This window comes from Chaetodon trifascialis, chromosome 3 (genome assembly GCF_039877785.1).
Source record: "Chaetodon trifascialis isolate fChaTrf1 chromosome 3, fChaTrf1.hap1, whole genome shotgun sequence".
Taxonomy (NCBI): domain Eukaryota; kingdom Metazoa; phylum Chordata; class Actinopteri; order Chaetodontiformes; family Chaetodontidae; genus Chaetodon; species Chaetodon trifascialis.
The window spans coordinates 29125446-29151814 of NC_092058.1; the positions used below are offsets into that span (position 1 = coordinate 29125446).

General features: G+C 41.7%; 2 protein-coding genes across 3 annotated transcripts; one reads left to right on the forward strand and one right to left on the reverse strand.

Moving 5' to 3' along the window:
* Positions 1 to 2530: 2530 nt before the first annotated feature.
* Positions 2531 to 10043, reverse strand: slc2a10 (solute carrier family 2 member 10). Of its 2 annotated transcripts, XM_070959162.1 has the most exons (6): positions 9941 to 10043; positions 6750 to 6826; positions 4496 to 5761; positions 4148 to 4270; positions 2892 to 3027; positions 2531 to 2797 (listed from the first exon to the last, which is right to left on the reverse strand). In XM_070959162.1, exons 2-6 carry the CDS (start codon positions 6751 to 6753, stop codon positions 2701 to 2703), a joined length of 1626 nt encoding a protein of 541 aa, XP_070815263.1. In that variant the 5' UTR covers positions 6754 to 6826; positions 9941 to 10043; the 3' UTR covers positions 2531 to 2700. The 2 variants fall into 2 exon arrangements, with proteins under 2 accessions (XP_070815263.1, XP_070815264.1); XM_070959163.1 differs by lacking the exon at positions 9941 to 10043 and having other exon boundaries at positions 2532 to 2797; positions 6750 to 6893.
* A 1843-nt stretch (positions 10044 to 11886) lies between these two features.
* Positions 11887 to 13363, forward strand: tp53rk (TP53 regulating kinase). The gene is made up of 2 exons (XM_070959311.1): positions 11887 to 12175; positions 12699 to 13363. Exons 1-2 carry the CDS (start codon positions 11887 to 11889, stop codon positions 13184 to 13186), a joined length of 777 nt encoding a protein of 258 aa, XP_070815412.1. The 3' UTR covers positions 13187 to 13363.
* The last annotated feature ends 13006 nt before the right edge of the window (positions 13364 to 26369 follow it).

Sequence of the window (26369 nt, forward strand, 5' to 3'; positions counted from 1 at the left end):
TTTTAAGACAATAATGCTGCATTTTTACTGACTTTGACTTCAGAGTCTCCCCAAGTTTCTTAACGCATCTTTTCTGATGCCAAATATGCATGGAGAGTTATCGGCCGCTGCGATTATTCCTCCTGCCCATGCTGGCAGTGAGGCTTCCAAGTGTGACACTAAAATGACTAAATTTACAGTCTTTCTGAACAACAACAAAAGCTGTTCTGTGGCTTTCACAGTCAGAGTTAGACAAATGAAGTGTATATTATCCAATGTTAGTCTTTTTGGTGCTAAATCATCTCTTTGTGTTTCACTTGGCCGTGTTTAAAGGTTCACTTTGTGGTCGGTGTACATATCGTGTACATATGGACATGTCACTGAAGTATTAAGATCAGCTTTGAGTATATCTGAACCTGTCCTTAAAAAATGACTTTCACATACACTCTTCAAAATTGCAACATGACAAATGAAACACTGTAAATTTTAAGAAAATAATACATTTTATTCATAGAGCGCTGTTCAAGATACCCCAAAACGGTTTGAGATTGTGTTAACACAATATGTTTGCTTAAATATATGTCTTCAATCACAGACTAACTGCACCAGTGCAAGGGAGGACATCTGCGAGGGAGAACTGGTTGTTTATGGGGCTCTGTGCAGTTTTCTGTAGTACTTCAGGGGGCTTGGAAGAAACAGCAGCCCAACAGCTCCCTCTGGCCATGCTGATACAGAGCAGCACTGTATAACATCCAAGGCTCTGTGAGACCATTGTTGTTTTTGTAATTTTGTAAAGACAGACCACCCTTTTTTCTTCAATTTCTTGTTCATTTTAATGCCTGGTACAACTAAAGGTACATTTGTTTGGACAAATATAATGATAACAAAAACAGCTCATAAGAGTTTAATTTAAGAGCTGATATCTCGCCATTTTCCATGGTTTTCTTGATAATAACCAAAATCACTTAAGTCCTTCCATCAATAGCTTTGACATTGTACTGCCAAAAACAGCTTCAAGGCATTCCATGTTTTCTGTCTGTTAGTCACATGATGCACACAGGAGTTAGTACTTGATTGCATAACCATTGTTTTTGATGACAAATTTGCTTTGTTTTGGGGCTTGTGGTTCTCCATCTTGAGTTTGATGATGTTCCACAGGTTTTCAGTGGGATTTAGATCTGGTGATTGAGCAGGCCAAGGCATGGTTCCAATGTTCTGGTTCTCCATCCAGGCTTTAACTGACCTTGCCGTGTGGCGAGGGGCATTGTCTTGTTGGAAAATCCAGTCATTTCAGGCAGGAGAGAGTTTATCAGCTGATGGAAGAAGACTGTTTTCAAGAGTAGCCCTGTACGCCCTGTTCCACCCACACTGAAACAACCCCAGATCATCACTGATCCACCCCCATGTTTTACTGTAGGGACAAGACAGTCTGGTCTGTAGGCTTCTCTAGGCTTCATCCTAACCAGTAAGCTGGCTGGAGTGGGCATCAACTCAAAATTTATTGATCACTGAAGAGAACCTCAGCCCAGTCATCAACAGTCCAATCCTTGTGATCCCTAGCAAAGAGTAACTGGGCCTTCCTCTGCCTTTCGTTGATGAAGGGCTTCTTCTGTGCCCTGTGTGACTTCAGACCAGCTTCAAGAAGTCGGTTTCAAACTGTCCTTGCTGAACAAGTCACATTTCTCGACAGTGCCCACTCATTTGTAAGGTCCCTGGAGGTCTGGCAATGATTCCTGACACAGGAACGGATGAGTGCACGGTCCTCTCGTGGGGTAGAAAGACGTTTCCTGCCTCGACCAGCTAGCAGTTTGGTAGCACCATGTTCAGCTTGCTTTTTCTTGGTGTGATGAACGGCTGTCTTGGAGATCTTCAGTTTTTTGGCTACCTGTCTTTCACTCATGCCAATTTCCAGCAGTGCAAAGATGGCTGCCATTGTGGCTTCACATAATTCTTTTGTTTTAGGCATTATGTGAAAGCTGACAACTTCTGAGTTGTGCTACAGCTTGAATGTAAGCAGGAAACCACTCGAGGCCTCTGCATGTGCAGTGCTGCTTATGACATGAAATGGCCTCTTATATACCCTGGGAATACAATTAAGCCTAAGCATGTCAAATAGGACAAAGTATTATGGAATCAGCTGCATTTTTTGTTATGTCCATTGTATTCTTCAGGTAATATACCTTTGGTGGTATCAGGCATTAAAATGAACAAGAAATTGAAGAAAACAAGGGTGGTCTAATCATTTTTTCCATGACTGTATGTCACCAATTTTACCTTTATTATTTTACTTCTTCTAGATTATTTACTTTAATCAGAGTGGTCAAAGGCTCAAACAGGTGGTAAACAAATCCACAGATAAGTGTGTAAACTGAATTAATTCTTAGCAAAAATGTGAATGAACGCACCCAAAATGTCATTTACAAAAGCCTTCTGCTCTGAGAAACTACAGGAACTGCCGAAGTTGAATTAGGAAGGTGTAAGTTCAAATGTTCAAATGCCAAACGGAACGTTAGTTTGACAGCTGGTGTGAGTGACCCACACCACACACGATCACATGGAAAACACACTTTATTAACATGTTTCATAAAGATACCACACATTTATTTCAATATTAAGAGAGACAGAAAAGAAAACTATTTTTATGTCCGTTGTCTATCAGTGAATTCTTGTGTGTGTGCAGTATGTTAAGTGGTGCCTGTCACAATGCTATCATCAGTGTTATCACCCTGAGGTGCTGACTTGACAGTGCACTCTCTGGTACTGTGGGGAAGTGTTTCTCCAGCTGATGATGCTGCAGCACTCCTTACTCTGGTAGAACCTGCAAAGCAAGGGCAAAGAAATACACATCAGTGCCTCAGCATGCATCATCTGACATGATGATGTGCATTTCATCAGATGAAAAGAGATCCTGCCTGTTTAAGCGAAGCTCCTTGTCTATCTCCTCCAGAGTCTTCCCTTTGGTCTCTGGTATCATGAAGAAGAAGAAAATTCCTGCTGCCACTGCAGCCACCCCATACAGAAGAAACATCCCTGACAGACCAATCACATCTGTTGATTAAAGGCACAGGTCACTCTCTGAACTCTAAGTGAGGGAAAACATGCCAGGAAATATAGCCATTGCTTTGGGAGTTTTAAGAAATTCATCAATGAACCAAATTCTGTAAAGTTATCTGATAAGATGATTTTATGGCCAGCAGAGTACATTTTTAAAACCGTTCAGATAGAAATAAGTATAACAACAGTACAGTAACAGTACAGTAATAGTACAGTGAATAAGTGGAATTACTAATTTTATTTCCTTACAAATAAAATAACATGGACTTAATATTTTTTCTGTTACGTTTGGTTTTTCTTGTGTTCGCCCATTGTATCCTATCACACACATATTCATCTGTATTCTGCTTCATCCTTTACATTTTGAATTTTGTAAGTAATTTAGAGACAGGTCTCATTAAAGCTGCACTCTGCAATATTTTTATATTAACAATGGATCACATGACTATTATGTATAAAGAGTCTCTCATGTAGTGACAAACCCACAGAGAGTTATCACCCAGCTCTGCACTGCCCCTCACCCTTCTGCAGTGTTTTAGCATCTTTCAGCTCGTTGCTTTGGTTTTGTGGCATGGTGCGCTGCTTTCTCTTTGGACTGAAAGGTAGTTTTGCTGAAACAGCTGTACACTACGCAGCATCAAACAGCTGACACACAAGGCTAGCCAGAAGCTGGTGAACATAATGAAGTCATTAAGCAGCTGAAGAGCCAGATATTTTTCTCAGGAGTTGATAACTAAGCTAAAGCACAGTGATTATTGGACTTATATATCCTTAACATTGGACAAATAAATGCTGAGTAGCTCTGTGTCTGCTGGATGTGTAATTCTGTCAAATTCTTTTCATTTAACACACAAGGCTGGATATTGACATTGGTAATCAGATAAATTGAACAGGACTTTAACATTTTGAGATGTCCATCAATGAAAAGCACAAGTGTAAAGAATGACTTTGGTCGTGCTCCATGCGGATGTTTCTGCTTCCAGGGATCGGGTATTATTATTGCTCACTCTGTAGATTATTGGAAATGTGAATGGAGCAAAGCCATCATGAATATTATTAGTTACACTTGCACCTTTCTTACTGTGATTACTCAAAAGGATGGATGGGAACTCACCAATAAAATTTAAGAAAGTGAATGTGACCAATAGGTTGGCAGCCCAGTTGAAGCAGTTGGTGAATGCGAATGCCCTTCCTCTAACAGCAGCTGGAAATATTTCACTCAGTAGAAGCCAGGTCACTGGTCAAAGACAAAAAAGGCCAAAACACTTAATTTCCCAGCTCTACCCACCCACCAGAAAAGCTGAGAAAAGCCCTGTGTTGAATAATAGACAGTAAAGCCATATGGGGCATCTTTGCATGCTAGCAGCTCCAAAATGTTTAGCAACAACAATTCAGAATAAATCTTGTTATATCTGTCTAAACTAAAAAAAAACAAAAAAACATTTTGAGTAAAGATACAAACTTGGTCCAAATCCAGCAGAGTATGCACTGACAACAGCCATCATACACACGAGAATGATCCAGTTCACTACTGTGCCATGACCACTGGAGGAAGATGCCAGAGGAAAGTCCACTGGGGTCCGTCTGACTTCATCAAGTACGACCTCTTCACTTTGGCTCTCATCAGAAGGCGTGTCAGAAACCGACCAATTGCCAGCAGTGAAATGAGGCACTGAGGTATCTGTTCTGTTAACGCTGAAGACCTCAGAATTACAAGGCCTCTGAGCACTCATCACAGAGTGTCCACTGAGGAGTCCGATGGTTATCAGACTCAGCGCCATAATAGAGCATCCGCTGATGAGCAGAGGCCTCCTGCCCACCCTGTCTGAAAAGATGGTGGCTGTCAGGGTAGAGATCACTTTGACAAAGCCCAAGCCCACAGATGCCAGCACTGCCGAGGCATTGCTCTGAAACCCCACCGAGCGGAAGATGGTGGAGGCGTAGAAGAGCACGTTTGGCTGTCCTGTGAACTGCTGAAAGAGCACCAGACCAAGACCAATGACAGTCCGGGTCCTCATGTTGTCTTTACTCTGGAAAAGGTACATGCTGTTGTACCGAACTTTCTGGTTTTCTTGGCTGAAGCTGCCTTCTGAGTCATGTGCTTCTTGGTTTTCAATAGAGCTCATGAGTTCTCTTTCAGTTTGAAAGCAAACCCTTTGGCTTAAAGATTTGTTCGTACTGTATGGAAGAAAGCAGATGGAGACCAGCTGAATCAAAGTTGGTACTATGGCCAATCCAAACATCCACTTCCACCCCCTTTTAGAATCAGACAGAATGTAGTTTGTGGCATAAGCTCCCAGGATGCCCACAGTGATCCCAGCTTCGTATAGTGTTACGAGGAAGCCCCGCCGGTCAGGGGTAACCACCTCAGACACAAAGATGCAGCAGGACATGGAGGATATACACATGGCAAAGCCCACTATGATCCTGCCCACCACCAGTGCAGAGTAGGAGCTGATGAGCAGGACCACGCTGCCAGCCAGGATCAGGACGTTGCTGAGGAGGATGGACTTCCTGCGGCCCTGATGGTCGATTATGCAGCCGCCCATGATGGATGCAAGCAGAGCTCCTATCAACAAAGAGCTGACCAGAGCCTCCTGCTGGACACATGAGAGCCTGAACTCTGCCCTGAGCTGCAGCAAAGCACCTGAGATGATGCCCAACTCATAACCAAAGACCAGACCACCCAGCATGGACACCACAGTGGCCAACAGGAGGATGGGGCCACCTAGGAGGAAGGAAACATGCAGATGTTTACCTTTTCAAAAGACTCATACATTTACACAACAACATAATCTCAACGAAAAGTGAAAATATGCATTTGCATGCTAATGTCAGAACTTCAGGGTGTTTCCATCGGAACCTTGAGATTAATACTTTGCTATGAGACTATCAAATACACCATCTGAGCGACAGCCAGGACAGAACTGCCTTAAGACGCAATACCACTAATGGTCGACTCAAAAAAATATGCAGCACCATTAATATCCATTCAAAGAAACAAAATACAAAATTAAATAGCATATTTTACAGGCTTTGGATGATGTCATGGAGGCATGTTTTCATATACAACACAAGGGAAATCACTTTACTGAGACATAGATGTAAGTCAGCTTTACACATATTTATGTTTCATATTATGGATGATCCTTTACAAGTAAATAAAATAAAGCCTTTTTCTTACAGTAGTTCACATTATCTATCATACTGTAGTCTCCAAATGAATTATACACATTAATCTCTGCAACTGCTCTGCAGCTGCTCCTCATAATACCCTGGGAGTCTTTCATGTGCTGTGTCTATTGACAGAAATGCAAATGGTCAGACTGAAATCCAAATGGAAGCTCCTGAATCTCATCGCTGATGAGACATTACCCTGTCTTCTATTCATATGCACAAAAATGAAGCTTAGAACAGTTCCTTTACTGACTGCAGCTACAATCCATCTGTACAACCTGACACAGAATGTCCTTTTCTTCGCACATTTGATTGATTGATTTGAGTAGTTTTATGATTTTTAATGCCTCTTGATGATCTTAACAGACTTGCACAAAATGTCAGCAATCAACAGCTAAAACACTGATGTATGGGTATCTGCACAGGTCCCACTGTTACTTACCTTATTTTACATCAGAATAAATATAAACACTTTGCAGGCTAACACTCCTTACATAACTGCTTCACAATGGCCAATCAGTCTTCTACAAACAACTTACCCATTGCTTCTCTCTTGTTACGTGCACATTTCTGTCAGGCAGATCAGGTCTGGATTCATTTCCTTAGAAGACATGTTCTGTGAATTATAAACAAAACAACATGAGCTCCAGATGCTGTGCTGCTCTCCTGGTCTGACACCCACTGGGAGTCTTGTGTCCTGCTCACAGATAAGACAAGGGAGCCCACAAGAGCCTGTTGCAGCCCTGTCACCGTGACAACCATCTTGTTGATTGCCATGATTTCATTAGCGAGTCCACTTGAGATGGGCTCAACAAACACATGCCTGCTTAGCAATCAGTCAGCTTGTTTAGTCTTAATGCCAAATATCCCATCTCCTGATAGTGACAGAGCAGCAGGGAACTCAGTATGTGCCTCTGAACCCACAACACGAGGAAGCTACAGCAGTGTGGTGACAAAGCTCACATTTCAAAAGAACTCTACTCTACAGAAATGAACTGGGAGAGGTGGAAGAGGTGAGGCACACAGGCAAAATCCAGAAGAAAGTCCTTGATTCTATTTGTGGTTCACTGCACTTATTCGCACACTTACAAAAAACACTAAACAACATATGGACAAACTCACAGAATCTCCCGTTAGTAGTCACTGTGATGGTTCTTATTAGTTCATAGCTCATCAAAGTTCAGAAATCAGACAATTTTAACTTGAACAGAGAAACTGATCATTGTGTTACTACAGCAGCCTTCAATTGACTTGTATTGTATTTAATGTGTAATGTATTTAATATCTCAGTTTTTCTAATAACGCTATGATTCCACAAAGTTGGTAACACTGAGGACATTATCAGGGTTAGACTGTTGAAAACTCCCTGCACAGCCACAAAAAACATTACACAATTGTTCATGAAGACCAACCTGAAGTCCATGTGTAAAATCTGTGGAGGTCTCCTAAAGCCGTAAATGATCGTGATCATAACGTCACTGTCATGGCGTCTAGAGTCTGGAACGAGCTTCTGTTCAGATCTGGGCAGAGAGGACAGTCTTCTCTTTGACATGTGCTAAAAATGTGCTTTTAAGCGAAGGCAGAACCAGACGTTGTAAACATTTAGGCTTAGCCCAAAGCTCGGGGGGTCTGGGGGTATGCTCCCCTGGGGAGATTTTTTTTTCCCATTTACAGTTGCAATATGCACTGTTTTTCAAGCCATTTGAGATGACAGAATGCCTAAAATTCATCATCAATATCTATATTTATATTCCTGAAATCTACATTTTGGCCATATCTATTCATATTGAAGGTATCTGTACCTTTTTTTGTGTGTCATATCCCTATTAGCACTGACATCCTTGATTTGAAGTGACTAGAGCTGTGAATAAACAACTGAAGTGGCATATCAGCATGTTCAGAATTTCACTGGCTATTCAAAGCGTCACTCATCTGCAAACTCTATTGTGACCGGCTCGATCTTCACACGGAAGAGGAGAAGGAGGCCCTCGTGATCGGTCAAGTCAGGTGTCATTTGAAACACAAGACTCCACAGAGTAACTGGAGCCAAGATAATGTGCCCATCTGTATGTTTGTGTCAATAGACAGGAAGAAATAAATAACAATACGGCCCATGGGCGGGCTAGCTAGCCAGCAACCCGTATGAGTCTAGTCGTGTTAGCATCTCACTGCTACCAGCCAAAGTGTTCCAGCTGCATGTTCACAAGCCTGAAACATCAGTCTGCAGTTCACTGGATGCTGATGATACTTAACTACTTCCTGTGGCTGGCAGCTGAGGTTGACTCCTCACGACAAATTTCCTTATGTTCATAACTGTTAATCCCTGAACTGGTTAGGTAGCTGATAAGCAACCTTGCTCACAGGCCGAGACAACTGAATTAAACACAACACACATACCATAACAACCCCTCATAACAATGACAGGACCTAGATATGGTGACATTTCCCCAGTAATAGAACTTTGCTCCGTTGATCTGCCTGTTCCGTCAGAGAGTGAGGGGAAATTACACACAATTAAAGTTATTTTAAATACCTAAAAGATTTCAGGTTTTTGAGAAAAATTCAAGGCTGGAGCCCAAGAACAACCCCTCTAGCTCCACCGGTGCTTTTCAGTGAGCCTGACAGGTTATTCAACTGTTCAGTGAACAGCTCTTTCATCCAAAGTTTAAGCCAACATGGTCGAGAAATGAAAGTACTCCGAAAAATGGAAAGTTTAAATGGTACAGTTCCAAGACAGCTGAGCAAACATCAGCTGATGAAGACTGTGTGATACGGCCGAAAGCTCCACAACGAGAAAGTCTGTGGACCTTCAGTTTTGTCAACTTTGATCATTTTACTCTCTTAGCTTTCTATGTCTTCCTTTTATTTTATTATTATTCAAGACCTCATTGTTTAAACTGTGTGGATCCAGATGCTCTCACCACTGATCACTGGACTGACTCCAGAGATAGAGGACAGAAAGAAAACAACTAAATATGAGTTATTGATGTGTGATGCTCATGCTGTTGGAGGATTATTTACATTGATATCAATGACAGTGAAGCATCCCTGATAAAAAAAAGAATCACATTCTGGGACATTCCTTTGGTCAGTTTGTTTTCAGGCTTTTTTGAGACAACTAATTATATAGTTTACCCTGATATGTGTCTGATGTCCATCAAAATATGAGCCTTTAGTGAGCTCTTCTAAGTGCTCTGGGCTGTGTCATATCTGTGTGAAACGCTGCAGAATGCAGCCCGTCAGTATTATAATTTGGACTTTTAATTAGTAGTACTGATGCATTAACATCTAAGCAGCATTTTAATGCTAACTGCTCTATTTTTGGATAATGTAGCAAAGCATCATATTTCTGAGCTGTTTTTAAGTTTAGTTTGATGCTGCTGTAAAAGAACTCTGCTGCTGTCAGATAAATGCAGTAAAAGCAGAATATTTCCCTCTGAACTGTTCTGCAGTACAAGTATGAAATGGCACAAAAATTGACCTACTGATAAATGCACTTGGTTAAAATCCACCAGCTCCGTATGTCTGAGCAGACAAAGACAAACAGACTGTGTCCCATCGTCTTTACAGGTCCGTGCAACTGCTCATGGTGTGAACAACAGCCCGTTATCCGTCGACCGTCCAGGACTGTCAGCTGCTGTTCGGACGCACGCAGCAGTCTGTGGAGAGCCTGCAAGCGCTGTCTGCGCCTGGGAACAGGCGAAGCTCCGGGAAGGAGACATGGACTCACCGTGAGACGATTCCACAGAGATGCTCCTGGAAAACTTCGGGCCCTTCAGGAAGTGGCTTCTACGTGGCAGCGGTGTCAAATTCTGGAGGAGAAACTTCTTGACGAAGTTTTGACGCCAGAGGTCGACAACCATCAGCCGTCCAAGGAGGGGGAGTCCCAGAGAGGACACACAGCTGCAGCTGGTCCACGACCAGTGTCTGGTTTGACTGTGTGCTCCTTTCATGTATAGGTCATCACGAGGGAAAAACTAAGCAGTCACTGTGTTTCATAACTGACCACACTGTACTGTTGGAATTTTACTGTGTACATTTACTCAAGTACTTAAGTGCAATTTTGAAGAGGAACAACTTGTACTTCATTTGAGTATGTCAATTTCCTGCTACCGTTTACCTCGACTTCACTGCATGAAGGGTCAAATGTTGTACTTTTTACTCCACCACGTCTAACAGCTGTGGTAGCTTCTCAGATTAAAATGTTAAAATACGAATAACTGAATGTAGGACTCGCAATAGAGTACTTTTACATTCTATCCGTCTATGTCCACCGAGGTAAGAAATCAGAAAACCTCCTCCACCACTATAAGAACTGTTTTTGCAAATACAATACTACATAGTCTTAATGCTGATAACAATAATAACAGTAACCCCAGAGGTAGTTCAAGCAGTGTTACTATCTTTTTAAAAAAAAATTTTTTATAGTATGTATAAAAATAATCTTCAGTATTTATTGGCATAACTCTCTGTGGTGACAGTCTCTGTTCTCTTGTTTCTGTGTGAGAGGTCAGAGGTCAGGGTCTCAGCTACAGAAGAGCACCTGTGCAGCTGGAAGGCACTCAATGCTTTGCTAAAGAACACTTTAGGGTATAGCGCAGGCTTGAGCTGGAGTTTTCCATCATCCCCTCCTTCCTGTTCCGCCTTGAAGATAGTCAAATAAATATGATAACAGGTCAGATAAATAGAAGAAAATGGTATTTAGCAAAAACAAAAATAGTGTGCTCACATATCAATGTGTTTTATTTGTGTTTTCTTTTATTCTATTTTAGTTTACATAATTGTATATATGTTCTATGCATGCGTAGCATGAAATGTTGTAAAATGACAATAAATAAACACTGATAAAGGGAAGAAGGTGCACAGAGGACGTAGGCAAACAACGGCCCATGGGCCAGTCTGGCCCTCAGGCAATAGCTGGCTCTTGACAGAAGTGGAACTTCTAACTTTCATAGTTTACAGCGACACTTTAACATTATTTTTCAAAAATCTATCAATAGAATCAGTGTATTGTAAATGTATGATCAATTATTTTTCACTTCTGGTTGTGCAACACAGAAGATACATTCATCTAAGTATTTATATGAGTTATAACTCAGTTAGCCCTCATTTACCAGTTGGATCTAGTCTTCAAACTGTCTAACAAAATACATTTTGTTCTTCAATAAATGATAAGAAATAAACAAACAAAACACACAGAAGACATCCAGGGCTGTGTTTCCTATTTGGCTGTACAATACTGACCTGTGAATAAAGACTGCTGAAAAAACTGGCCAAACACAATGAAGACCCCTGAAATGCATCAAGACACTTTATGAGGTGAACATCAGTACCTTAATCCACAAGGGTGTAATCAAAGATAGCTTATATGAAGTAATTAATTAATTAATTAATTAATTAATTAATTAGTAGTTATACACAAGCATCCTGTCTCCTAAAAGTAAGGGTCTTAAGGGAGCGTTCATTTATACAAACGTGTGTGTGTGTGTGTGTGTGTGTGTGTGTGTGTGTGTGTGTGTGTGTGTGTGTGTGTGTGCGTGCGTGTGTGTGTGTGCGTGTGTGTACGTGTGTGTGTTAGTTGATTTGGGGATGGTTAAGAGAGGACTAACTAGGAAAGCTTTTCTTTTGGACGCGTCTGAGTGACGTTTCCCTCTTTTTACGTGTGTTTGCCGCTAGATGGCAGCCTGTAGAAAGCAGAGCAGCAGTAGAGCAGAGCAGAGGAAGAAGCAGCAGGAAGTAAACATGGCCCAGGGAAAGAGCATGGCAGTCGCAGAGCTCCTCGGTGAAGCAGAGTTATTAAAACAAGGAGCAGAAGCCCGAGTCTACCGGGCACAGTTTCTTGGAAAGCCGACCATTGTGAAAGAAAGGTTCCCGAAACGCTACAGACACCCATCGCTGGACGAAAAACTGACACACCGCAGGACGGTGCAGGAGGTCCGCTCCATACTGCGCTGCCGCAGAGCAGGCAAGTGTAACTGAATGAAGAGGGTTCAAGTAAAGGAGCTTAACACAGCCACAGCTTGCCTGAACACAGGAGTGTTAATTACCGCGAACTGTGCTGGTGTTGCACCAAAGCCTGTGACCCGTCAAGACGGTGACCAGTCAGAGGGGAGTGCTCAACTACGGAGCCCGGGTGGTGTCATGCGAAGAAGATATGTCGAGAGTACAAATTACTGTTGTTGTTGTTGTTGTTGTTTTCTGGAGTCTCCCGGGCACAGACCTCAATTTGAGTCATTTTCAGTGAATTTGAGTCAAGTTGAACTATATATTTGTAATGTGTTTTTTTTAGGTTTCTGTCTTCAGTCACTCGCTCAGTGTTTACCAACACATTGGTTCTGATCTTCTCATGAGATTTGTCGACAATAGGAATATACAAAATAATGCTTCGCGGATCCTTTATTACTAGATTTCTACATGTAATTTGTTGCTTTTGTGTTTTTAGAGCCCAACACAGCGTTCTCTGAATCAGACTCTTCTCTTCTCCTCAGGCATACTGGCCCCAGTCGTGTATTTTGTGGACTACGCATCTCACTGTATTTTCTTGGAGGAAATTGTGGGTTCCTTGACTGTGCGTGACCACATCGCATCCATTCAGCTGGCTAATTCCTGTAAGGAACCAGAGCTGGAAAAGCTGGCTGAGAGGGTGGGTCAGATCCTGGCCAAAATGCACGATGAGGACGTCATCCATGGAGACCTGACCACCTCCAACATGCTGCTGAGATGCAGCCTGGAGAACGGGGAGTCCAACCTGATCCTCATCGACTTTGGCCTGAGTTACATCTCTGCTCTGCCAGAAGATAAGGGGGTGGACTTGTATGTGCTGGAGAAGGCCTTCCTCAGTACCCACCCCAACACAGAGGCATTGTTCGAGAAACTACTCAAGAGCTACACAGCATCATCCAAGAAATCATCAGCTGTCATTAAAAAGCTTGACGAGGTTCGATTGAGAGGAAGGAAGAGGTCAATGGTGGGATGAGGATCCTTGCTGTGTACAAGAATGAGCCTCTCTTGAATTTATGTTTCTAAAAACACATTATAGTTACAAAGCTGTTCTTGTGCAAAAAAGACTTAAAGTAAAAACATCATCAAATGAAAACATGTTTTGTAATAAAATCAAAAAAGTTTTTTCCTTTTTATGCAAGTCTGATATAATAAAAAAAAGATGCTCTCTCTAATGTCTTTTGCACATTTTGCATCAGTTCACATATTTACATCCAAAAAAATGTCACGAAGTCAGACTATGCAATTATTAGTGGGACACACATCAGCCTCCTCACTTCCATTATTACAGATATTGCAATGCATCAGTGCCTGTTGCCCCACTTGACTGCGTTGCATTACAATACATAAGACATAAGAGTAAGTCTGCATGGCGTTGGTGCTTTTCAGGTCCAAAGATGTACAGGATGAAACCAGCACGAGTCAGCACGTCAGATTCCAGAACTATGGAACAAAGGGTGTCTCTTGTACAGACACTGGAGTGTCAGATTGAAAGAAGATACCGTCTAGATTACAGTTAACAGAACAGTTGTCCAAAAACAAATTGGATGCTTTAACAGAACAACCAAGTTGGAGTTTGACATTTGCAATGGAAACTGGAGTTTGGCCCATGTTCATTTCCTTGTGTATTAGCGTTTACTTTGGACAGAGCCAGTTGTGCTATGCTAAGCTAATCGGCTACTGCCTCTAGCTTTGTATTTACCATACGACATGAGAGTACTGTCAATCTCAACATATGACTTCACTGTAAGAAAACAAATCAGCACATTTCCCTGAGATATTCTGACCTTTGGAAAGCTCCCTGCAGAGCCACAGAATGTAACACACTTTTAGTACCCTTTTGACTAGTAAACCATGTGTACCCCTTTAAGAGCTTGTTACGGGATAGGTCAACATTTTTGTCTCACCGCAATCATTCCTCCTGTTCCTGTGAAGAGATCCTCTCCTAATGCTCCAGTGGAAATTATGGGGACAAAATCCAGTTTAGGTGAAGCTAATATGAGGCTTTATCAGAGGTACAACAAAATTCCCTGTGTGTGTGAGACTATGCCTGCACTGCAGCTCAGCATGGAAACAAGTCTAAATGAAGAGATTTTAGTTAACAATAAATTATCTAAATCATTTCAGGAACAATGTTTCACCTCAACCAAAACTGGTTCACGACAAGATAATTTGCATGATCTCATAGCTGTAGGGGCAATAGGGCTCGGGTGAATGCCCCGTGGCCCTAATAATAGGCATGCTTAGTATTGTTTGAAGAGAAAAATGTGAACCTATCCTTTAATGGCCATTTTCCATGTCATAATGTTTTGCTATTGCTCCAGGAAGCCACTAGTTTCTACATATTGCAATATTGTGGAAAAAGAAATACTTCTTGCTGCAGCTATAACCCCTCACACAGAACACATTCATACAGTGCATCAAATCAGTCCATATGTTTTGAATGCACTAAGATAAGATAAGATAAGATAAGATAAGATAAGATAAGATAAGATAAGATATACCTTTATTAGTCCCACAGTGGAGAAATTTCAGGTATTATAGCAGCAAAGTGGATAGCAAAATAGAAGGCATCAGTAAAAAAGGACATTAAATATCAAACAAGCAAAATAAATAATATAAACAAGGAATATAAAAATATGAATAATAGGTACTGATATTGCAATTGGATGATAGTACTCTGGAGTACTGGAGTACTGATATTGCACATAGGAGTAATAATACACCTGAATGAAAGATTGACATATTGCACCTTAAGTTGAAATTCACCTGAGCTAAATATTTTCACAGTGGAAGTGAACACAGCTGGTGTGTATTATAGTGCAGTCAGTTTGAAAGTCTTGTGAGTGTGTGGTCTACTGGGAGCACTGCTGGTTGTAAAGTCTGACTGCTGCAGGAAGGAAGGACCTGCGATAGCGTTCCTTCACATGCTTTTGGTGACGCAGTCTGTCGCTGACGGAGCTCTCCAGTGCTGTTAAAGTGTCCTGCAGGGGGTGGGAGTCATTCTCAATCATGGATGACAGCTTAGCCATCATCCTCCTCTCTCCTACCACCTCCACTGAGTCAAGGGGGCATCCCAGGACAGAGCTGGCCTTTTTGATCAGTTTGTCAAGTCTCTTCCTGTCAGCCGTCGAGATGCTGCTCCCCCAGCAGACCACTCCATAAAAGATGGCTGATGCCACCACAGTGTCATAAAAGGTCTTCAGGAGTGCCCCCTGCACTCCAAATGACCTCAGTCTCCTGAGCAGATAAAGTCTGCTCTGGCCTTTCTTGTAAAGTGCGGTTGTGTTGTGAGTCCAGTCCAGTCCAGGTGAACACCCAGGTACTTATAAGATGTCACCATCTCAATGTCCATTTCCTGGATGTTCACCGGTGTCAGCGGGCAGAGTGTTCGTCTGCGGAAATCCACCACCAGTTCTTTGGTTTTCCCTGCGTTGATCTGGAGGCAGTTCCACTGGCACCAGTCCATGAAGTCCTGCGTCAGTTCTGTACTCTCTGTCGTCCCCCACCCCATGTGATGAGGCCAACTATTGCAGAGTCATCAGAGAACTTCTGCAGGTGACAGGTGGGTGTGTTGTATGAGAAGTCTGCAGTGTAGAGGGTGAAGAGGAGCAGAGCCAGGACCGTTCCCTGCAGGACCCCTGTGCTGCAGACGACCGTGTCGGACACACAGTCCCAGGTCCTCACATACTGTGGATGGTTGGTCAGATAGTCCAGAATCCAGTGTGTGAGGTGATGGTTCACCCCGATGTGCTCCAGCTTGTCCCTCAGAAGTGCAGGCTGAATGGTATTGAAAGCACTGGAGAAATCAAAAAACATGATTCTCACAGTACTCCCAGGTTTCTCAGGTGAGAGAGAGCTCGGTGTTGGAGGAGCTCGGTACTCTGATGATACAAATTAGCTAAATGAAAAGCATGTGTAATGGTTGTTGTGATGTTTTTGTGTGTTGTGCTTGCTGTATGTCACTGCTAGTTTGGACAAACACATTTAGTGTATAAAGCACAGGGTATGTCCCTGGTTTGAGTTGAACCTTGTTCCATCAGGACTCCACTTGGTGGCGTCCCTGACTGGGAGTCCCAGCAGACTGTTAGTGTGAGTCTTGCGTGTTTCAGCATTGAGGGAGGTATGCAGGAGGTTTCAGCCACAGGTCAAAGTCCAGGAGGAGATGCAATATTAGTACTGAGCAGCCAGGTGAATGTTTATCAGCCGAGCCCCACTCCACGTGATCTTCAGTGCACAGAATCTGTCTGAACTTTGTTAACATGCTCAACCGAAAATGCTGCGTTTGCTTTCACTTCATCATGCGCTGACGCTGATGGAGCACCTGCAGAGTACGAAAATCATGATTAAAGTCATGGTTATTGTTTTGTTCTCTCGAGGTAAATGTCAAGCTTTGTTTTTCACTGTTTCAGTATCAAGTTTCACAAGTATCACAGTTCATTGTCTTGTTTTTCTTCTGTGTTTCCAGGTGCCTCCGCTGTCACTACAAGGAAGCAGAGTGCGTTGGTGGGCACAGACGTGACTCTCAGCTGTCTGTTTGATAAACTGACCGAACTGGTGGAGTGGAGTGCTCTCACCATTGAGTGGAACATGGTGAATAAGCACGCAGAGAAGAGCATCGTGTACACTTTTGAGGATGGTAGAGGCCATGTGATTAGAGATGGCTCTGTGGTGGATAAAATGCGATTGCTGGGGAGAGATGCATCTTTGCAGCTTCGTAATGTGACTGTGGGAGATGAAGGGCTGTACACCTGCAGAATCATCACACCTGTGGTCCACACAGAGACCACTTCACTGGAAGTGCTGGGTATTTCTCCGTTTCTACTCTAATCTGTGTCACATAATCTGGATTTCTTTGGAGGTGAACATGTAGGCTGCTATTGTACTACACCACTAGAGGTTTAGTAAGAACTTTCTTTAACCAATGTAGAGACAAAATTGTCTTCCAGTGAATTGAATATTATTGAAATCCTATGCATGATTGGTTACACACAGTGTGTTATTCCCTCCTTCCACAGACTGATCTCTTTTGCCATACTGCTCTGTCTGACACGAAACTGTCCACTTTTCCAGAGCAGCTGCACATCCTTTACTGTTGAATTACAATTAATTATTATGCAATTATAATGTGTCGGATATATGATGTGCAGGTCTCTGGTTTGTTGTTATGGTCTCTTTTTAGCAAAACATTTGAACAATTTAACTAAATAAAATCCACTTACATATCCATAAATTAAAATTTCGGGAAGTATGTTAATTTGCCTTCTTTTGGAGTTAGATGAAAAGACTGATACTCCTCTCATGTCTGTATGGCAAATATGAAGTTACAGCTATCAAATAACTGAGTTTAACACTTAGACTGGAAAAAGTAGGGAAGCAGCTAGCTCTGTCCAGAGGTGACAATTCTCATAGACTGCATAAAACATGGACGTCGTCTGTATGATGTCACCCACATGTTTCTGAAGAGCCATCGTGAAGCTCAGCTGGAGATACTCTCATCTCCAGCTGTCACCATCTTGGCAGTACCCAACTCCACCAAACTCCCGGCTAATCTAAAAATGGGCAAAGAGTTGGAGCATGGATGAAGCTGGTGGTGGGCTAAATGAAGCCTTTTTGCTGAAACGTAACAGTTAGCTGTCACTCAAAGCAGCCATGCCCAGAATTATGAAGAACTTCAAGCCTTTATATATTCAAAATGAGTGAGTTCCATAAAAACTGACCCCTTACAGTTGTCATGAACAGGCAAATTAGAAGCATTTTTTTGCACCAGGCTGTAATCATGTTTATTTCTGTTGGTCATTTTTATGGGGCTGACATGCTCTAAACTCAATATTGACATATTATCACTGTATAAAGTTATTACGGTTAATTTACGCAACCCCTTGCTTATTTACACATGGTATGAGAAACCATACAAATATACTGTTTTCCACTTGTCCCCCAGCTCGGCCCTCAGTGATGCTCCCAGAAAAGGCAGCAGTGACAGAAGGGGAGGAGAAGACAATACAGTGTGACGTCACAGGTTTCTATCCAGAGAAATTGACTGTCACATGGCACATCCAAAATGGCTCCTACACTGTCCACGCAGGAGTAAGCCACCTTTCCCGTGTCTGCACCGAAATGGCCGTTCACAATACAGATGGCACCTACAGCATTCGCAGTGGCATCACGCTGCACTCCTCAGCGGTGAAGGATGGAGAGATACACATAATCTGCCAGGTGGAGCACCAGGCCTACAGCTGGACGTACAACAGATCTGTTACACTGACTGTTCAAGGCAGGACTTTTTCTTCCTTTTAATCTTTAAACTCTGATCCATACTATATCTTATATTTACTATTTGCTATATGGTTTTCATGTATCCTTTTCCCTGCAGCTCCACCACAGCGTTACAGCGCTGCCAGACTGATAGCTGTCACCAGTGTCATCAGTCTGCTGTTGGTCGCCTCTGTTATTGGAGGCACTTTGCTTCTCTACAGGTATTTCTGTAAAGGTACGTCTCAATGTGAACATATGGTAAGCATCTACTTAATCTTAATACTAGTGTTATTATCAGTTAGACTAACATACTGAGAGTTTCCTTTAAATACTGCAACAGCTCAGTGTGGATGTGATGATGTAATGGTACGATGGAGTCTGATGGATTACATATGAACTGTATAACTGATCAGCACACAAAGGTTGTCTACGGGAAGATCTTAACCATAATTAATTGTAATACAATGATTTCATTTAATCTATTGAGACATCAGTATTTTTCACAGTTGTACTGAGCACAGTTAGCAGTTTCAGTCGCTGTACCCGTAGCAGTGGTGTAATGTTTACATTCAGTTTTCTCACCCAAACTTATCGTGTGAATCTTTTGGGCCTAACAAATGTGATGGATGCATTTCTTTCTTGATAAAACATTTGCAAATCAGATTTAAAAAAATATTTTTGAAATCTGCATTGTTATGGTAACATTGGCTAATTAGTAGTCTTCTTCCCTGTCTTTGCAGTTACGTTGCTGCATTTCAGTAAGAAACAGACAGCAAACATACCATGTCATTTCATTGAATTAACCCTTTTTGAACATCCGCTCTGGGTTGATTTACCTTCTGTCCATTTTGATTCTGATGAAGACACAGTCCTGTCACATGCTCTTAGGTGCTCCTGCATATGTAAATGATGTAAGAAAAGCCATAAACACTGCTCCATAGTGGTCAAAAAGTGGTACTTCACTATCAAATTTGAAAGAGCTTTTTTCTTATGTCACTATATTTCTTAGAGGAATCTTGTACTTTTATCTGCATTACTTTAATCTTGTGGTTACTTTGCAGAGTGAGGATGATGTGTGAAACATATTATGAACTTGTAGACTTTGTTTCAATGTTAGAACTTAACCAGTCAGCAGTACATGGAGCAATCAGACACTTGGCCTGTTAAATACAAGGACGAAGCAACACAAAGTGTATTAGTAAGGTTTAATGGTAGGCAATGTGGCTTTAAACTAATATCACATATTTCAGGTCATTTCTATGATAATGATATTCTTGACCATATGACAAAATATGGATTACAACTTGCCAAAGATTCGGTGGTTCTATACTGAGCCTCTGAAGTTTGTTGTCTTGGTTTAGAACTCACAATAGCTGCTGAGCTCTCCTCACAGGATTTATGGCTCTCATTGTGCTCAACCAGGTGCTTCTGCTTCAAGTAGAAAATAAGTTTGTTGTTGCCTCCTCTCATTGTTATGGTCTTCTTGCACTTCATATACAGTATATTACCATGGTTTGTTGTACATCTGATCTTTTGTAACCAAACCACCTCTATTCTACTGTAGTCACTCCCCTTTTTGGGACCATCCTCTTGACTGTGGAGTAATGTTACTTTCACTTCCAGGCATGCTTGTTGTTGCTGAGCATAACAATATGATGCCATTACCTCAATTCAGAATATTTCCATTATCAAAATGCTAAAATCATATTCAAGATCATACCCATATTAGCAAGAAAGTTATGATATGGCACACCAACAGTGAGGTGTCCTCCAAGATATTCCCTCATTCATTTTGATGGTGGTACTTCATTTACTGAACAAAATTGGATGAAGATCTCATGACTGTGAAGGCCTGTTGTTAATTGGGCAACAACATACATTTCTATCTTGCTCCACAGCTCCACCAAGAGTTTCCAAAATCAGTCAACCCAGCATTACATATGCTCAGGTGCCGTCCAAACTCAAATGTACCATCCACGGAGCAAGACAGCAGGAGCTTGAGGTGAAATGGTTCAGAGTAAGAGGCAGTGCAGACTCAGTGGTCCAGTCAGAATCTGGTTCTCTGTTGGCCAATGAGGATCTGAGCGAACAGGCTTCTCTCCAGTCAGAGGGCAGCCAGCACACATCTGTCCTGACTGTGTGTCTGAGTGTCACTGAAGACCTGACTAAATACCAGTGTGTGGTACGCTGCAGGGGCAAGAGCTTCACCAGAGAGACTGCAGTCCAGGTAAAAGGTGAGTATCTGTCTGGTTGTCTGACAGTCTGTCAGTCTGGTCCAGAGTGAGATATTTGACAGGTGCTTGCCAGATTCCTAATAATTTTGGTGACCTTGTGGCCTTTTGTCTTGTGCCACCATCAGATCTGATTTGTTGAATGCTTTGGTCTATGGTGAGGTGTCTTGAAAATTATTCACTAGATTTCCTGTAATTTCATGTGGATATTCATGATCCTCAGAGGAGGAATCCTTATCTTTGTTGGTGATTGCTTCACTTTGATCAAGTTTCACCATCAGCCCAATTTTCCACAAAACCAGGAGCATCCAAACATTTTTCAAAGGGGGCCAGATTAGGGAGGAAAATACCTGAGGGCGGACTGCGCCACCTGTCCACTTTTGGCCCTAAATAAAGTCACATACAAATGCACTGCATTATCACAATTATATTTGGAGTCCATCAACAGTTGTCTTTTGTTCAAATGTCAGTGTAACCAAATCTGGGAATACTTTAAGCTGACATGATTCGCTCCTGATAACTTCAGCAGATTGGACACGTGAAGGAATATGTTATGTATTGTTATTATTATCTCCTGTGAATGACTTTACATGATTTAACATGACTGCTCTCTCCTCTCACCACACACACACACACACACACACACACACACACACACACACACACACACACACACCCAGTGGAGCCGTCTTTCCTCCAGATCTCCAGCATGCCTCAGATCCCGAAGGTGGAGAGACTGCTGGTTCTCTGCTGTCGCGTGGAGAACTTCTACCCTAAGGACATGGAGCTGGAGTGGTCCAGAAACGACGGGGAGCAGGTCCGCACTGTCACACACTTTGGACCTTTCTCTGACCACAACCGCCTCTACAGCATGTGGAGTAAGATCCAGCTGGTTATGGCAAGAGAGGACGAGAGAGCCGTCTACACCTGCCGGGTTTACCACCCCAGCTTCTCTGCTCCCGGCTACAAAGATCTCCTCTACCACATCAATTCTCAAGGTAGCAGCAAGTGCCTGTAGATAAGTGTTTGGAGGAAATTTGTAACTGCATAGCATTTTACACTGTAATGTGTAATGTGTTGTCTTCTAAATGTCGAGACACCAGTGGAAAAACACATTGTAGCCTTGAGACAAACATTACTCATTGGCAGGGTTTCTCCACACCTTGCAACCTGTGGATCCAAAAATATTTCCCTATTATTTTCATTTTTAGCATGTTCCAAGCTCCAAGGTTCATTTCATGTTACATGGTTTTGGCAAATAGATTATTTGCAGATCACCATTTAAGTAAAGTATCAACTAAGGTTGGTCCTGCATGATGACATGATCCTCAAACCCTGTCATTAGTTAAAGGTTCGGAAAACGCTGGTAATTGGACCTTGAGTTAAGATTTTCAAGAAAGAACTTTCAATTTTTAAAACAGGAATTCTTTAAAGGTTTTCACACATTCTGAATTATTTCATGTTCAACTTTGGGGACTTCTGATCAAAATTTCTGTGAGTGTGAATGGTTCAGTTTTTATATATTCATTTTGTACAAATGTAGCAGGAAAAAAGGAAAGGGCTCCCCAAGAAATTTGAGCTCTCACAACATTTACCAATGTCTCAGACCTTAATTAGTTTGTTAGGGCTGTGGCTTGTTCACAGCCGTCCATAGGAAAGGTCAGGTGATGCAAATTTCAGAGCTTTATAAATACTCTGATTCCTGATACTGTGGTCCAACAATCAGCAGCCAATGGACTCCTTTAAACAGATCCCTCTTATATAGTCCTTGGTCACTGTTTTCCACTTTTTCTCATTTTATCTGGCAAAGACTGGTTTCATGACCTTCAAACTGATTAGAAAGACAATCGTATTCTCTGTATTCTTGTGCTTTCACCATCAGACTCTTATCTGTGTGTCTGAACCCCTTTCAAGGCCACGATAAAACTCTCATGAACAACCTTGATTCAATAATCTTTATTTCAGATTTCCACTACTGCAGTTAACAGGCATAGTAGAGGTCAAGCTGACAAAGAAGACAGCTTTCTGACAGAACTGCTCTTAAAATTGCTAGAAACAAATCAAATCGCCAAATCGTTTGACTGCAAAAGAAATTCATGAAGATGTAGCAGACCCTGCACTGGTCTACTGTGCAGCAACGGAAGGAGGAACATCTAAACAAGCCTATGCAGTCCTGTGGTTTGATGAACTTCAAAAGTTTAAAAGAACTTTCTGGCTGCAATGAGCAAAGGTATGTTTGGTGAAAAAAGGGTGAAGGATTTCATGAAAAAAAAAAAAAAAACACCTATTGAACTGTGAAGCACAGGGTGGTTCGATCGTACTGTGGCCTTGTGTTGCAGCCAATAGCGTGGGGAACATTTCACCAGTGGAGGGAAGAGTAAATTGATTTAGATACTAGCAAATCAATCAAACATCACACCATCCACAATGGACTACCTCAAGAGGCACAAGCTGAAGGTTTTACAGTAGCCCTCACAGTCCCCTAACCTAAACATCATCACAAATCTGTGGATGGACCTCAAAAGAGCAGTGCTTTTCCAAAAATCTCAGAAAACTAGAAGCCCTTTGCAAGAAGAATGAGTGAAAATCCCCAAACTAGAATCAAAAGACTCATAGCTGGACACAAACAGCTGTGAGGGTTGCCAAAGAGGGTGTTACTAAGTACTGACCATGCACGTTGCCCAAACCCTTTTCCTTTTTTATGTTATTTTGAAACTGTAAAAGATGGAAATGCCATGCACACACACCCCAAATCAAGCCTCATCCCTCTCTTCTCACTGAACAATTCTCTTATTCCTCTCACATTAGTATGCCACAAATAATGTGACAAATGGAGTAACAACTTTAAACAGGTTGTATGATGTGTATCTTATGTCTGTTTGAACAGGAACTCCTCCTAATGTGATGTTCATTGACTGCGAACCTCTGAGTCCTCTGTTGAATGAAGAGTGTACGCTGCACCTGTGCATCAAAGACTTCTGTCCTGACGATGTGTCAGTGACTTGGACTAAAGATGGAGAGACAATTCACTCTGGCGTCTTCAACACTCCCCCGAGCCTGAACATCAATGGCCTCTACTCCATGTTCAGTTTCCTCAAACTCACTCCCAACAAGGACGACCAGGGCTCCACGCTCAGGTGCCGGGTGGTCCACAGCGCCCTGAGGGAGCCTGAGGAGAGGCTCTTCACACTGCCCAGCCTGCACCTGACAGACAGCTGCTGACCTGCTCACTGTGTGAACTGTTGTATTTCAATCCACAGTTGTCTGATTTGTGAAAGTTGAGACGCAGAACAGTAAAGATATGATGGACATGATGGAGAAGTTCTTTGTCAGTACTTTTAAATGAACTGTTTCCATAGAACCAATTATCAAAAACTGAAATACTGAAAGCTGATGCTGCATGTTTGGTCACTTTCTTAGCTTGTTTTTGGTCATATGTTTTCTGATTATAAATCATGTTAATTTGAACTTATATTGTACTTTATTTGTTGGCAATTTATTATGTTTTCCAAAAGACAGAGCTAACCCTAACCCTAACACCTAACACTAACCCAGAACAAATCTGTGCACATACAAGTGGCTGATACAAGTAAAATAAGACAAAGAAATAAACTAAGAAAAAAGTAGAGAGAAGATACCACATTAATACATTATTAACATGGTTGTACTTTTTCATCATGGAGGACAATAAATGTCCTCAAGGTTACCTCCAGCACACATTAATGGGAGAGAGATTCATTGAGAAAACAATGTATCAATAGTTTCCACAAAGTTCCTCACACACGCAGTGATGACTTTAAAGGAATTTAATTAAATGTATTAAGTGCATGCGCCTGCCTCACAGCAAGAAGGTCACCGGTTTGATCCCCGGGTCAGGCGGGCGGGGCCTTTCTGTGTGAAGTTTGCATGTTCTTCCCGTGCATGCGTGGGTTCTCTCCGGGCTGCTTAAACATGCTCATTAGGTTAACTGGTGACTCTTTATTGTTGAGGTGTGAGTGTGAGCATGAATGGTTGTATTTCTTTGTATGTTGCCCTGCGATCGGCTGGCAACCGCCAATGACAGCTGGGAGGCTCCAGCCGTCCACCAAATATGGTCACAGTCTCCCCTTCTGTTCCTGAGGTATGGTGTTGAATAATGAACTGGAAAGTGTTTCTGCAGAACATCTTGATGTCACAGTGAAGGTGACCTTTGACCTTTTGGATAGAAAATGTCATCACTTCACCTTTTTATCCTGTGAGACATTTGTGTGGGATTTTGTGATAATAAGTATATGAATTCTGGAGTTTTGACCAAAAACGTGTTCTGTGAGGTCACGGTGAACTTTGACCTCTGAAATCGAATCAGTTCCTCCTTAAATCCAAGTAAACATTTTTGCCAAATTTGAAGAAATCAAAATGCCTCCGACCACAGCTTTTGACACAAAAATAAACAAATGGCTTTGCTTGTCCAATCAGATATTTACTGAACAATTTAGCAGCAGTTTCCCTCTGACCAGGCACATCACGAACAGTCATCTTCCATATCTTCCCTGCTCTATGAGAGACCTCTCTCTGATGTCTACCTGTTCCATATCCAGTAATTGAGGTGCCTTTGTAAATCTGTGTTACCTGTGTACCTACAGAAATATGTTTTTTTTTTTGTTTCTTTTTTGAGAATTTGAGATGGACTTAAGATACTCATACTTAAATGTGTGCTTTAATCATGGTACTTTATGCTTCTACTTCACTACAATTCAGAGGCAAATATTGACTTCTGTCAATACAACTTTAGTTACTAGTTGTCTTCAAATCAACATTTTACACATAAATCGCATGATGAACTTGAAAAATTTGATGCACTATTACAGATTAAACAATCTGACAGCATATAACATAGTTTAACAATGCACCAATATTACGTTATAAAACTGTGTGACAACCACAGGGGGCATTTTTCTCCACCATGTACTTTTATTTTTGGTATTTTAAGTATATTTAGCTTACTTTTACTTAATGTAAGTGTTTAAATACTTTCACTCTTATAGCACTGACACACATAATGGACAATTTAGATAAAATGTCAAAATCTTGTCACAACCTAGTGTTTGCATTAGCCACAATGCAACTTGATTGCTGACAGTCCAATTGGAGATTCAGTTATGCTAGTACCAGTCAATTAGCCTGGAGCTGCTAACCTCAAACAGAGATTAGGAGCTAAAGAGGTCTGATAATCTCTCCTCTCCTCCAGATTTGTTTCACTGTCAGACTTGAGGTCTTCAGCCCTAACCTGTGCTGACTCAAGTGACATCACTCAAGGACATCTATCGGACGTCACACAGCTCCCTCTGGACACAATGAAAGCTTTATACAGCGTTTTTCTTTTCACATTTGTGTCACCTAAGCGTCATACATTTTGATCATTGAGTCTAGCTCATCGATCACTGGCTCACTTTCAAATGTGTGTACTTATTTGAATTATACTGCTCTCATCGGTTTGTCTCTGTGGTGGAATTTCTTTTGAGAAACCTTTCTATAAAAAATGATGAGACAAACTTGTCTTTGTATTATTATATTATAAGAAACATTCATATTGAATAGTTTTCAATTTTTCAGTTAATTGATCTGGGTTAACCACTGAAAAACTACATTATGTCACACTCTAGCCTCCAGAGTCAGGATGGAATCATGAAA

What these genes read in the sequence shown, in the direction of transcription:
- slc2a10 (XM_070959162.1), bottom strand. An exon ending in CTCTGCTGGATTTGGACCAA is followed by an intron (nt 4,271 to 4,495) that starts GTTTGTATCTTT and finishes GTCTTTGACCAG; the next exon opens with TGACCTGGCTTCTACTGAGT. An exon ending in CACTTTCTTAAATTTTATTG is followed by an intron (nt 3,028 to 4,147) that starts GTGAGTTCCCAT and finishes TTTAATCAACAG; the next exon opens with ATGTGATTGGTCTGTCAGGG.
- tp53rk (XM_070959311.1), top strand. Translation starts at nt 11,887, where the DNA reads ATGGCAGCCTGTAGAAAGCAGAGCAGCAGTAGAGCAGAGCAGAGGAAG. An exon ending in ACTGCGCTGCCGCAGAGCAG is followed by an intron (nt 12,176 to 12,698) that starts GCAAGTGTAACT and finishes TCTTCTCCTCAG; the next exon opens with GCATACTGGCCCCAGTCGTG.